This window comes from Pongo pygmaeus, chromosome 6, assembly GCF_028885625.2.
Source record: "Pongo pygmaeus isolate AG05252 chromosome 6, NHGRI_mPonPyg2-v2.0_pri, whole genome shotgun sequence".
NCBI lineage: Eukaryota > Metazoa > Chordata > Mammalia > Primates > Hominidae > Pongo > Pongo pygmaeus.
In genome coordinates, this window is record NC_072379.2 from 128,736,766 (window position 1) to 128,751,663 (window position 14,898).

The following is a 14,898-nucleotide window of genomic DNA, read 5'->3' on the forward strand; positions in this document are numbered from 1 at the left end:
CCCACCAGACTTCCTACAGTGCTGTGGCTCAGGCCCAACTGGCCACAGGGCTCACCATGCTGCACTTAGTTTACTGAACGCTAACTAGCTGCAAATAAGATAATATAACCCGCCACCAAATACTAAAAGGTATATTAAAGAATTCATACAATTACTTAACTGAGAGGGTCTCATGTGTGGATAAAATATATAAAAAGTCTAAGCTCAGCAGATTCACATATCTTCTCATATTAGCCCATGGGGATCTTTTAAAGATAAAGTCTTAATGAAGAGGGCCATGCAGGCAACAAAACAAAAAAAATAAAAAACAAAAACAGGTGAAAACACCTCCCTTATCCGAAAAGAAGTGGGATGCTTAAAAAACACACCAAACTCTTCCCTCCTCCCACCTCTCAAAAAAGGTGGCTGGGTGCAGCGGCCCATGACTATAATCCTAGCACTCTGGGAGGCCCAGGTGGGCAGATCACTTGAGCCCAGGGGTTCAAGACCAGCCTAGACAACATAGTGACACCCCCATCTCTAGTATAAATAAAAAATTAGCTTGGTGTGGTGGTGCATGCCTGTAGTCTCTGCTATTTGAGAGGCTGAGACAGGAGGATCACTTGAGCCCAGAAGGTTGAGGCTGCAGTGAGCCACACTGCACTCCAGCCTGGGTGACAGGGCAAGACCTTGTCTCCAAAAAAAAAGAAAAAAAGAACAATTAGTAGGAATTCAAACACTCAAAGAATGTTTGCAACATACATGATAAATACATTTAAATCTCACTTAGTAGTAGCATTTTGGTTTTTAAGTATTCGAAGCTAGAAACAGGTGTTCCTGTGCTGTGTGGGAAAGGGCAATATAAAAGATGCAGGGCGCTGGCCTGGCGTGGTGGCACACGCCTGTAATCCCAGTACTTTGGGAGGCCGAGGCAGGTGGATCATGAGGTCAGGAGTTCAAGACCAGCCTGGCCAAGATGGTGAAATGCTATCTCTACTAAAACCACAAAAATTAGCCAGGTGCAGTGGCAGGTGCCTGTAATCCCAGCTACTTGGGACGCTGAGGCAGGAGAATCGCTTGAACCCAGGTGGCAGAGGTTGCAGTGAGCTGAGATTGCGCCACTGGGCGACAGAGTAAGACTCTGTCTCAAAAAACAAAGAAAGAAAGAGAGAAAGAGAGAGAGAGGGAAGGGGGGGGGAGAGGGAGAGATAGAGACAAAGAGAAGAGAAAGAGAAGAGAAAAGAGAAGAGAAGAGAAAAGATAGATGGATAGATGGATGCAGGGTGCTGAAACCGGGAAAACCAGCCACATTCTGCTCTGGGCCAGGCTACCAGGTCACCAAACTGAGGTGTGTAGTTACAGGACATGGACTGTTTTTAAAGCATTCCAAACCTGCTTAAAAGGTAATTTCCCATTCATTGCCTAATTGTAGCCCCTTTCCCCCCAACATATTTAAACTTCAGAGAGCTGCAGAAGAAAATAAATGCTACTGCATAGATCACAATGAAGAAAACAAGCTCTTGTTCATCAAAAACACTGCTCTTGTTGCATTGTCAATCTCAAAACAATTCTCGTCTATTTGGGTGTTTTTTAGAGGTAATTCATCCTCGTTCAAACCTTATGACCCTGCTTAAGAGCTTGTAAGCTAAAACATGGTAATAGGATTTGTTATTAACCTTCCAGAAATGAGGGCAGTTAATGTGTAATTAGCTAGCTGGATAGTCTTGCTGTCATACTAAAACTCGCTATTCAAGCTTGTAATTACTAGACAATAATTTAGTTGTTAATATCAGAAAAGAATAACGAGAGGTAACTTCCTGCAAGTGTCCATACACTGGGAAGACTTTGTAACTCAGTAATCATAAGTGAATGAAGATAAAACAAATCAAGGTTAAATTTACATATAATCAAGAATGAAACAAGCCCCAAAATCACAGCCCCTACGAAAGTAGAGCATAGCTGTGGCTGTCTTTCAGAGCCATACCCTGGCTGGCTCATGTCCCATGATCCAAAAAGCCTGGACCACTCCATGGTTTTAAAGCTGACCACCAGTGAGTGTGGTATTTTTAATGAATGTCCACTAAGTTGTTCAAAGCCAGCAAGACTCCATTTTTATGTATATAACTAGTTAGACTCCTGAGCCATATACACCACATCTGAAGATTTCCAAGCAGACAGATAAAGAAGGTTGGTCACGGAGCTAGCTATGCACTGTTGAAGCGCAAATCCACAACTGAGCACATTTCTTTATTATGTACAACAGGTGACATTATCCCAATAGTACTGGACAGAATTGCTCTACTTGGCCTCTGTCTACAAATAATGACATCCAGCTGTTCCAAAGGCAGGATGACGTTTGTGATTCAACATGAACAGATCAATACTGAAGTTCTCAAGCTGTTCAAATAGTAGTTGGCTAGTTAATCATCCATGCAGACACATACATGTATTTCTTATCTGTGTAGTTACACTAAAATGTTTAGGAAACAGCATGCACTAATCCAGCATAAAGCATTATTTTAAGATATACCTTCTGCCAAAATCTGAATTATTTGGGAAGATTCACAGACTATCTAACTTAAAAGGAGATGGGATAAGTGTTAAATTTGTATTTTAAATTTCTAAATGCCTGGTAAAATAAATTTTAGGTGCCTGTAGTCCCAGCTACTCGGGAGGCTGAGGCAGGAGAATGGCGTGAACCCGGAAGGCAGAGCTCACAGTGAGCCGAGATCGCGCCACTGCACTCCAGCCTGGGGGACAGAGCGAGACCCCGTCTCAAAAAAAAAAAAAAAAAAAAAATTATATCTCTTGCCTAATCTCAAAGTCCTTGAAGTATTCCTTCTGTTGTAGAATATTTCATTTGCCTGTTACTAACTCCCCAGATAACTCTAGGGGAAGACTTTTCCCAAATGTTGATTTTTCTCCCCAGCAAAATAAGAGTAGAAGTATCTAGTCCACTGGCTAGCAACCCTAAGAGTGAAAATGTAAACTGCCCAATTTCATAAGAAAATTGTCTTCCACCTCACTTCTCCACAACTTTTTTTTTTTTTGAGATGGAGCTTTGCTCTTATTGCCCAGGCTGAGTGCAATGGCGCAATCTGGGCTCACTGCAACCTCGCCTCCCGGGTTCAAGCAATTCTCCTGCCTCAGCCTTCTGAGTAGCTGAGATTACAGGCATGCGCCACCACGCCCGGCTAATTTTGTATTTTTAGTAAAGATGGGGTTTCTCCACGTTGGTTATGGCTGGTCTCGAACTCCCGACCTAAGGTGATCCGCCCGCCTCATCCTCCCAAAGTGCTGGGATTACAGGCATGAGCCACCGTGCCCAGCCTACAACTTAATCCATCATATAAATAATTTATGAAGTCAGTCAAAGAATGAGTAAAACGAAAGCTGGAGAGAGAAACACATTTGCAAGGATCAAGCATGCCTGGTCCAGGAGGGTGGGATGAGAGAGAGATTAAAGCTGTATTGCAGCGAAGGCACCTGAGCCCCCAGGAGTGCAGGGTGATAAGCCAACTATAGATAAAATATATTTTGGAGAAAAAAGGAAAACTGGAAAATAGAAGAGTGCTTAAAAAGCTACCTGTGGCTTAATGAACTCTCCTATCAGTCCTTAAAATTAATTTGTTTTGAAATGGAAATCCAGATCCCTTTGGCTACATTTTACGTTTCTCAGAGCTTCTGTCACTGCTGTCTGGAAGAACAGGAAGGGATGCAAAAAAAAGATGCTATCATGCAGGAAGCCAAAATCAATCACTTTGGTCATCTGCTACTTTCTGTTTAATGTCATAACAATAACAATAGATAACTTCATACTTGATAACTTCATACTGATGGCAAGCATCTTTACATAATTAATCCGATTCCTCATTATAATTAGCTCTCTTGTAAGGTTAAATAATACAAAATTAAAAATTACTGGGTGAGTAAACCACAATTATACCAATTTTGAACTCTGAATAAACAAATTGCACACACACTTGGCAAAGAGAAAACAGAATAAGAACAGAAGCAATGAGTCAACTGGCTTACCAGAAATCAATGGCGGGGAGGGGTGTGAGGGGACAGAGGACTAAATTTACTGCTAACATGAATGTTGTTTAATATCAGGCTATGATTAACATACATCTGAAATTTCAACTGTGAATTGTTGTTATGCTACAAATATGTATACCCACAGAACAGCACATGTCCTGCGGCAAGGTAAATGGCAGGAAATTTCACAATCTACTCCCTGCTCCCTCATCGAATCTACAGCAGAGGAAAGTGTTGAAACAAGTTTTAGGTGCCAGGCTTAGCCTTTTGCTTTTCAGTTGAATATTTATGTTGACACGCCAACTTTCTCCTATTAGTTATTTAGTGTTAGTTTTTTTTTTTTTTTTTTTTTTTTGGTGGGGCGGGGGTTGGCGGGGGCGGTCCTTTGAACTAAGATTCTCTCAGGAACCACTGCAGGAAATGAAGTGATTCAGAACTCACCAATTATGAACTAACCTTCAATGCCAGAGGCTTTAACAGTTTCTAATAAAAATTCAGTTCAGATCTCAAGATCAGATAAGTCTGAAAAAACACTTCGAGGTCATCTGAATGAACATATTCTACCAGTACTTTATATAATTGTATTTACCTGTGCCTAAAACTTTCCGTGAAAGAAATGTTGAATTTTCTTGAGAAATAGTTTTGAGCAAAATGTCAAAACAATTCTCCCATGCTCAGTATACTTTTGACTATACTCTGAAAATATTTCTTGTTTTCCTGCACTTACCTGTTAGTGTGCTCACACTCCTGTATTATGGAACATGTTCAGTAACTCATACACATGTAACACAGAAGTCTGCTTTCAGTTCACTTGGACCAACGTGGTTTAACTCTTGCTGCTTATTAAATGCTTTGCAAGCTAATATAAGAACATACACTAACATTTTATAAATGTGATGAAAACTTACTCATGTTGGCCACTTTAGAAAGCAGTCTATCAGTCCTCAAATAGTTAAACATATTATCCAGCAATTTCACTCCTAGGTATATACCCAAGAGAAATGCAAACATGTTTACACAAAAACTTGTGCACAAATATTTATAATATTCATAATAGCCAAAAGACAGCAACAACCCAAATGTCTATTATCTGACAAATAATGTGGTTTATCTATACAATGAAATATTATTCAGCCATAAGAAATTCCGATACATGCAACACGGATCAACCTTGAAAACATTACGCAAAGTGAAAAAAAAAAGTCACAAAAGACCACATATTATATAATTCCATTTCTAAGAAGTGTCCAGAAAAGACAAATCCACAGAAACAAAAAGCAGATTCGTGGTTGCCTAGGGCGAATAGTTAAAGGGTACACACTTATTTTTGAGGTGATGAAAATGTTCTAAAATTGACTGTGGTGATGGCTGCATATAACTGAATGTATTAAAAACTACTGAATTATACACTTTAAATGGGTGAGTTGCATGTCTGTGAATTATAATTCAGTGAAACTGTTATTTTTTTAAAAAACCTGTTCTGAGACATGAGGTACTTGACAGTCAGCAAACATCTTTCACAAAGCTTTTCTGGTCAATGGTAAAAGCTTTAGCAAAACTAAACATCAATTTACTTCATTGTAATTGGAACCAGATTGCAGTATTTTGATATGTACATTTTTAAAATGTGAATGTAGTTTAAGAAAACACATCATTACATCAGATATTCCAGGCAGCCTGCCATGAGACATTTTTACCAAAAAAACCATCTTAAAAGGAATCCATTTAATCAAGCTCGGAGTGTATGTTCTTTCTTGTTGCCTCAACTATATGCCATCATCTCCCCTAAAACTCTCTTGTTAAACAGTACTGGACATGATTAATTCACTCATTAAGACAACAAATAGTCGAACCCTTATTGTGCACCAGGCACTGTTATAGTTGCGTGTGTGCGTGTGCGTGTGTGTAGAGAGAGAGAGATGAGAACAAGACAAAGTCCCCACTCATGGTGCTTACAATCCAAGGGGATAAGATAAATAATAAATACCAGTTTTAGAAGCTTACTGAAAACGGGGTACTAGCCAGGCATGGTAGTATGCACCTATAGTCCCAGCTACTGGGGAGGCTGAGGTGGGAGGATTGCTCGAGGTTAGGAGCTCAAGGCTGCAGTGAGCTATTATTGCACCACTGCATTCCAGCCTGGGCAACAGAGTGCAACTCTGTTTCTATGTATTAAAAATAATTTTAAAATTAAAAAATATATATACAACTGGGTGCCGTGCTATGGAGGGGTGTGATTTCAGATGGAGACTGCTCTGAGGAAGTGACACGTGAGATGAGTGAAGAAGGTGCCAAGCACACAAAGATCAGGGGAGAAGATCCCAGGTAGAGAAAATCATTGTTGAATGGCACAATCAGGTGGAGGCAGGGATTAACTGTGTTCTGCTGGTGACCAACCTTTCTCTGTGATACTCATTTACCAATCTAGTTCAAGGATATCTGGCAAAAGTAACTTGCAGATTGTGGCTGGACTAAGAAGTCTTACCTACCTCAGACCACTAAAAGGTCGTACAAGTTCAACAAGAAGCAGCCATCCCTGGTTAAGCTCAGCCTCAACTGAGCTTTCCCTTCTTTTCTTGTGCCTCTCAGCAACGGTTACCTGTACCATTCATTCTTTCCACCCATACTGGTGAAGGGCACTGTGATAAGAGTCCTGGGCCTTACAGATGAATCAGACACACACCTGATAGCCCTTAAGATAGGAAATAATCTAGTAGCACAAAAAAATAGGCATAAACAACAAATACACAGTAGAAAGTAAAAGTGGATCATAAAAAAGGAGCTATAAAATGTAATGGTATCCAGAGATTACTTCCAGCTGGAGAATCAGCGGAAGTATACGGGGTAGGAGCACTGGAGTAGGTAGACTCTATGAAGACTGAGATTTGGACATGTGGAGGGAAAAACAGATTTATTTGTTGTATCCCTAATTAACTTCAAATACACAACTGACCCTTGAACAACATGGGTCCACGCACAGTTTGAACTGTATGGGTCCATTCACATGTGGTTTTCAATAAATACAGCTAGCCCTCCATGTCAGCGGGTTTCACAGGGATGACTGCGGGACTTGAGTAAGCATGAATTTTGGTATCTGCAGGTGGTCTGGGAACTGATCCCCTGCAGATACCAAGGGATGACTGTATTTTAAAATATTTTCAGCTCCCCAACCAGCTGATAAGGAGGAAAGGCCTGATGCTCTTTATAACTCTCTGGGATATTCAGCATAGTATTTTGCAGAGCTGGGCAATTCATTTGTTGATTCCCTGTAAGAGATGGGGTGTCAATTTCAGCACTGAAGGTAAGGCTAAATTACTCTTCCTTCATAAGGAGGTTTTGGCCTTTGAAAAGATGATCCCCTAAAACCTCTTACTATATCATTTCTCTCTCATTTCAGAGGGACATTCCTAAGTAGTTCTAGTTTTTTCCAAAACCAAAATATGTATATATTATGTGCTTCGAGTACATACATATAAAATGTTTGCACATGTATTCATGTGTGTGCACATGTATCACTATACCTTAAGTTTGGAATCTCAAAAAATCATTTTAAACTTCCACAGTTAAACTGATATATTTGTACTTAAGAGAAAATATTTTTTCCACTGATCAAACTTTCCCAGTCGGTCCCTCAAAAATCCCTTCCCATTACCAACAAAACATCTTAAACCAGAAAAGAAAAGCCAAACAACATTTTTTAGGCAATGTCTCAACATCTCCAAAAAATATTCCATGGCCAAACTCACCATAGAGAGCTGTCCAAGTTTGATTAATTACATCTAGACACACAGTTCCTGACCTGAAACAGATGGAAAGAATGGCATGTTTTTAAAAATTAGAAAGTTAGTTGCATGTATCTAGCAACTAATTTTTACTTATCAAGAGAAATACTTTTAATAGATCTGTGAAAAAAAGAATCCCAGTTGGGGAAAAATATGATGAGGAACAGAATAGTACAAGGTCTTGAAGTGTTACCTTACAGACTGAAAGGGGAAAATAGTAACTATGCAATGGAGAAACCAGACAACACCTGAACCAGGTGCTGAGAACACAAGGGGCAGACAGACCTTGTGTGTCTCTGAATGTGATACCCCAAGAAGGACACAATCTTACTTTGTAGTTTTCTGGCCTTAAGTGTGTTCATGCCCCGAATCTAATGATCAGGAAACAGACAAACACAAATTGAGGAACAATCTATAAAATAACTGGTCTAAGTTATTTTAAAAAGTGAATTTTATAAAAGATAAAGGCAGGCTGAGGAACTAATCCTGATTAAAGTAGTTTAAAGAAACATGACAACTAAATGTAATGTGTGATTCTAGACTGGATCCTTTACTGAAAGAAAAAAGCGCTAAAAAGTAAGTTACTGGAATATGGCAGTAGATTAAATAAGTATTGCATTAACGTTAAATTCCTGAATCTGACAACTATATACTGTGGATAGATAAGAGAACATCCTTGTTAGGATAACTGATACAATAAAATATTAATATTAAAGGACTAAGGGGCATGATGTATGTATATATACAACCTACTCACACAGGGTGCAGAAAAATCTGTTAGGTATGTTTGTGAGAGACAGTAAAACTTAGTGCCATGACAAATTAAAATTGCGTCCCGAACAATAATATATTCTAAACAGCACTAGAAGTATAAAACAGGATATGCTGGAATATTTTGAAGTATCATTAATAAAATATTAAAAGGAAAGAAGGGGATAAATAAGATTCATTAACTGAAATGAAACTATAGTCATTTTGCCTTACTCTCAAGAATTGAGAAAATATTATAAGGTCTGAAAATAGTCAATCTGTAGACTGAAAACAGATCTCTGAACTGTGTCTCCAAAAAGAGAAGTGAGATGTGGAATATTACTACTGTTCGCTGGATAACAAGAAAAATGAAGGACCCAGTCACGACAATGGAAAAAACTAAGTGGTACAACAGCAGAATGTGAACTAAGTGATTGAGAACCTCATATCCTTTGGATTCTGTCATTTACATGACCATTCATACAGTCCTAACTCCTGATAAGGTCCAAAAAGATAACCGAGGCTTTTTATAACACACAGAGAGAAACGCTAATCATGAGCAGTTGCTGCTAAAATTTAAACATTTTAAAATAGTTACTTACGCTTCATCAATGTTGGGATGGAAAATTTTATTCATGAATCCTGTAAAAAGAGATGTTAATTAGCAGCAAAAAGTATCCAGAGAACAATAAAAGTATTTCAGCACTGGAAACAATTTCAGTATTGGGAAAAGGTGATAATACTTATAAATCACTACTTTCAACCTTAGATCTTTCGTTACTGATAAACATTATATTCTCCTGATAGCTCCAATTATTTAGAATACATCAGCACTCTATTAACAAATGAGCAAACTGGGAGAAATGCAGCTTCTTATACAAAACAACCATTAAAGCAACTGTTTTCTGAGCTATGAAGGTACTGCTCAAAGATAAACTATACTACTAAATGGTTCATAACCAGTGTCATGATAAAAATTAAGAAACTTCACTCTCCCAGAAGTTTTGTTGTTCAAACTCTAAATCTGGAGGTTCTGCATTTGAACTTCTCCTTCTGACGCTCACTTACTGGTATCACTTGGCTACACTGTGCGCGGAACATGAATGAAACTGTTGAAATGCTAAAGGAATACCACTTCAAACCACAAAGGATTTCCTAAGAACAGTGACCAAAATATTTCCTTTAACATTAGTTTACTCATTCAGGGAAACCCAGTTTTGATTAAAATTGGGGCAACCAAGAAATGAAGCAAGGAGTTAAAAAAAATACTCTAAGTTGGCTATATCTGTTGGAGGTTTAAGGTTTTAAAATTTTTCCTAGCAAACCAAGTACACACTTTAATAGCTATATGGCCATTTAAACTTCAAGGAGAAATTAATAAAACCAGTTATTCAATCAGTCAGTATATATGCAAATGGCAATATCCTAAAGCAGAGATCCATTGTCAAAGGTGTCATTTTGTCATCCTTATCACTTCATTTCCTTTTAGGACTCTCATTCTGTTCCACACTTTCAATATCTGAAGTTCCTTATTAAGGTGAGTATCACCACCACTATCTCCGACCCCCACCCTCCATCACCCCCCCATCCCCACAGTCTCTCATTCATTCAGAACATATTTGGTCAGCACCTACACCGCAGGCATTGTGCTTGGATAGGGTACAAAAATAAGACAGTTCACTATTCTTGAGGAGGTCACTGTGGCAGTGGGACAAGAGACACCAATAAATACCTGCAATCTGAATAAAGTATTGACACAGCAGGCAGAGTAAAACGGGAAGAGTCAGGAAAGATGCAGAGAAATGGCACTGGAGGAGGAGCCTCAAGTGAGGCGCTACAGAGATTGTCTCCAAAAACCTGAGAAACTTCCCCTGAATTAGAAAACAGGGGATAAGAACACCAACTCCAAGTAGTCCGGTCTTAGACCACTCTAGTCACTCACACTTTTAACTTTTGTTTTTAAATGCTCTGTGTTGAAACAGCATAATGTTCTATCTACTACAATCAAGAGGGCCTATGTGATGTTTAAGTTACTCTGATGAAAAAAACCTTTGTGTCCAATATTAATTTTTCATTAAGGAAATTAAAGATGTTTCAAAGTCTAGATTTAAGAAGCATGTGGTTTATGAAGACATTTTAATAACGGGAAATGTTCATGTCTTGGTATTAAGAGGAGAAAAATTAGGGTAAAAAACATTCTACATAACTTTAGAAAAATACTAATACACATGTCCCAGATGACCCCTGAGAGTATTTGTTGCAATATTATTTATAAAAGCCAAGAGCCAAATTCAGCCCTTTCAATGGGATAGGGTTGGATAAAGGGGAGTACATCCATCTACCTGAGTTCTATACAGCCAAAGGTAATGAAGTAGATCCATGTGTATCAACTTGTATACATCTAAAGCTGAGATTTTTTTTTAAGTTGCAGGATGTTATATTTACATCCTGAGGTTATTTAAATAAACTAAAACAAACAACTACCAATTCTCCATGGTAACAAGTATAGGAAAACTGTACTGAACCAACATATACCAAATTTGCAAAAGTAATTGTTTCAGTTAGGGCACAGGGCCAGGGTCATGATGGGAAAAGGGAACAGAATGGGAAACAGTGGTTAAAAATGACTTTATCTGGCCAGGCACGGTGGCTCATGCGTGTAATCCCAGCACTTTGGGAGGCCAAGGTGGGTGGATCACCTGAGGTCAGGAGTTCAAGACCAGCCTGGCCAACATGGTGAAACCCTGTCTCTAGTAAAAAGAAATAAAAACTTAGCTGAGTGTGGTGGCGTGTGCCTGTAGTCCCAGCTACTCGGGAGACCGAGGTAGGAGAATCACTTGAACCCAGGAGGCGGAGCTTGCAGTGAGCCGAGATCGCGCCACTGCACTCCAGCCTGGGTGACGGAGTGAGACTGTCTTTTTAAAAAAAAAAAAAAAAAAAAAAAAAGACTTTAACACTATTAATATATTCCTTTTAAAAAGGGACAATGTGCTTCTATATTATTTGCTCTGTTTAAAACATATGCACATAAATAAGAAACTGAAAGTAAGTACAAATGTTAACAGTGCAGAATTCTTAGTGGTGGTAGTATTTTCTCCACTGCACTTTTCAAATCTCATCACCACCTCACCACACCTGAACCAGAACTAGGATCACAGCAATGGGAAAAGGCTAGAAGAAAACAGGTGTGGATGGTTGTCATCTTTGCAAGATTCTCGCATTATTTCTACTTGCACTTTTGGCTCTCTGACATTTCTATTATGTGCAATTTTAATAGTTGAGCATAAAAAAAATTCTAAATAAAAAGTTATCATAGTATCAGCTGGGCACAGTGGCTCTCGCCTGTAATCCCAACACTTTGGGATGCTAAGATGGGCGGATTACTTGGTGTCAGGAGTTTGAGACCAGCCTGGCCAACATGATGAAACCCCATCTGTAACGAAAATACAAAAATTAGCCGGGCATGTGGCGCCCATCTGTAGTCCCAGCTACTCAGGAGGCTGAGGCAGGAGAATTGCTTGAACCTGGGAGGTGGAGGCTGCAGTGAGCTGAGATCATGCCACTGCACTCCAGCCTGGAAGCCAGAGCTAGACTCCGTTTCCATCCGTTTCCAAAAAAAAAGTTAATACATAGTATCAAACATTCTAAAATAGATTGAATTATACAAGCATTAACTAGTGCTGAACTATTTTAAGAAAAAGCCAGTAAAACCAACCATTTTCTTTGAAATCTCGTATCTTAACACTCTTGTTCAAATAATACAAATTCATTACCCTCCCCCTAAAATCAGAGGAACCTCAGGTTATAAGGTACGTGGGTCCTCAAGATCAGTTATATATAGGAGTATGCTGTTATCGCTACTGCAGAGAAGCTTTCTGATGAGTGGGGAACAATGCTGAGCCACTGTGTGGTTTAATGCAAGAGAATGGTCCTACTACATGAAAAATATTGCTTGAAGCTACTATTAAGAATTAAAAATATGTTCTTGATACTTAAAATCCTGCCTCTGTGAGAACTCTCATAACTAACACCTAATGAAGCAACGTCTATGGCAAAGGTTCCCAATGCTGGCTACAGATGAGAAGCATTGGGAAGTTTTCATTTAAATAAACTAAAACCAATACTCAAAGAACTCTGAGAACACAGGACTTAAGGGGAAATACCTGTAAGGAGAAGTCTTTAGAAAAAATAAGTCCTACATTAGAAGGTCACCAGCATTATGGAGAAAAACACAGCAAAGGAGGAAAACAGAAATGGAAAGGTTGGAGCGGGGTGGCAATTTTAAATGAGATGGTCAGAAAGGGACTTCCTGAGAAAGTGACTTGCTTTGAAGGAGGTGAAAGAGGAGCCACCTGGTACCAAGAGGAGAGGAGAAGGTCTCTATAGAGGGAACAGCCAAGTGCAAAGCACATTAGGAGCTTGCCTGATGCTCTGAAGTTTTTTCCTGAAACTGAAGGGATTTGAAAAAGGGGCAGAATATGAGAAGTGATGTCACAGAGGTGATCAGCATTTGGGGCCCTTTTAAGGACACTGGCTTTTATTCAAGGGAGATGGCGGGGGGGGGCCACTGAGACTAGTGCCTGAACAGTGACATATTCACATATTTGGCTTAACAAATGGCTTGCGTCCTAAAATAGGCTAGTTGGGGAACAGCTCAATCAGCTCACAGCACCTGAGTGCTGGGGAATGGCAGATCTCAAGCAAAACAAAATGGGAATCCTACAGGGCATTATGCTTCAACGATCTGAGGCCACGGGGCATTTAAAGGTGTTAAGTCAAGAAAATATCTATGGTAAGCTTTAAATGTTTATCAAAACGTCTCTGAAAGACTAAGGTGCCTCCCTCATTGGACATGACCTGGAGAGCACACTTGGAATTAACAGTGTCTATACAGTTTTCAATTAAATCTAGATTTGGCTTTGTTGAGTACAGGAATAAATAACAGAACCAAAAAGGACTTGGTAAACATACGTTTTAGTAATAAATGGTTTGGAACTCAGTCTCCAGTGCCCCTGCTAAGTATAGAACACCATCTGAGCATTAGGACAGAAGGCAGAATCACACCACAAAGCAAAGTACTAAACAGGGACATGGGTTCTAGCCCCAACTAATCAACTGCAGGCCCTGGGCAAGTCATTTCACCTTGTGGGGTCTGTTTCTTTACCTACGAAGACAAATAGTTGAACTATATGATCTCCCAAATCTCCACTCTTACTCTATTTCTGAAGGCCCTATCAGCTCTAAAAATCTAGCATTTAATAACAATGGCAAGCACTCTGAGAACAGAGGAATTATGGGGAAATATCCAAGAGTTAAGTCCTTAAAGGAAATTAATTCTGTAAGGCAGCATTTTTAGGTACAGAAATTTTCTAGAGAATACAAAACCACCAACATGATAAAATACCATAAAGAGCCACAAAACAAACCCTCTGACTCTTCCAAAGTAGGCAGAAACAGTTTATAACCTTGCCTTTGAGGAATGAACACAATCAGACCAACTCTATCAAGAAACTTTCTACTTTCTAAACTAAAATGATCTCTTCCAATACCAGGTGTTTTTTGGTTTTTGGTTTTTTTTGAGATAAGGTCACCTCGTCACCCAGGCAGGAGTGTAGTGGTGCAGCGCCTTGCTCACTGCAACCTCCGCCTCCTGGGTTCAAGAGATTCTCCTGCCTCAGCCTCCCAAGTAGCTGGGATTACCACAACCAGCTAATTTTTGTATTTTTTGGTAGAGATGGGGTTTGACCATGTTGGTCAGGCTGGTCTTGAACTCCTGACCTCAAGTGATTCACCCACCTCAGCCTCCAAAAGTGTGGGGAATTACAGGTATGAGCCACTGCACCCGGCCCTCGGGCTTCTTTACTTGTTAGAAAAATATCCAAAGCAAATACATGGAAAAGAGCATATCTCCTTGACATTTGTTCTTAGACAAGCTGTGGGCAGTGTTTCTGGCAAAGCCATTTACATTCTGGATAATGATGCCAACAATGGAACTCCTGGACAAGGAGCGGGGAGACAGAGAAAGAACGGGCCAGAAATTCGGAAAAGGAATGTTCTCAGGACTGTGTGAGTTGGCCCTGGCATGTTCTCCTTCCTTTTGGCAATGCTATCATCACACTAATGAATATGTCTGCAACAAGGGAATTTTCCCAACACTTGTTTCCATTAGACCAGGAACTATTTTCAAGATATTTTAAGAGAACATATTTTGAAAACTGCTTTTATGGCAACATAAGTAGATGTAGCAGGTTATTTTTAATCTACATGATTTAAGATTTTATTCACTACCAGGCATTTTCTTTTTCTTTTCTTTTCTTTTTTTTTTTTTTGGAGACAGAATCTCACTCTG

General features: G+C 39.4%; 1 protein-coding gene across 2 annotated transcripts in view; it reads right to left on the minus strand.

Annotated features, from left to right (window-relative positions):
- Positions 1–14,898, minus strand: part of UBE2H (ubiquitin conjugating enzyme E2 H) — a 120,934-nt gene that overhangs the window by 18,876 nt on the left and 87,160 nt on the right. Inside the window, exons 4-5 of one of the 2 annotated variants that reach the window (XM_054497258.2) lie at positions 9,152–9,191; positions 7,764–7,816 (exon numbers count right to left, since the gene is read on the minus strand). The exons of the other annotated variant lie outside the window; for it this stretch is intronic. Coding sequence (XP_054353233.1) covers positions 7,764–7,816; positions 9,152–9,191 — 93 coding nt within the window. The remainder of the gene's footprint in view (positions 1–7,763; positions 7,817–9,151; positions 9,192–14,898) is intronic. 2 annotated transcript variants of the gene reach the window in all.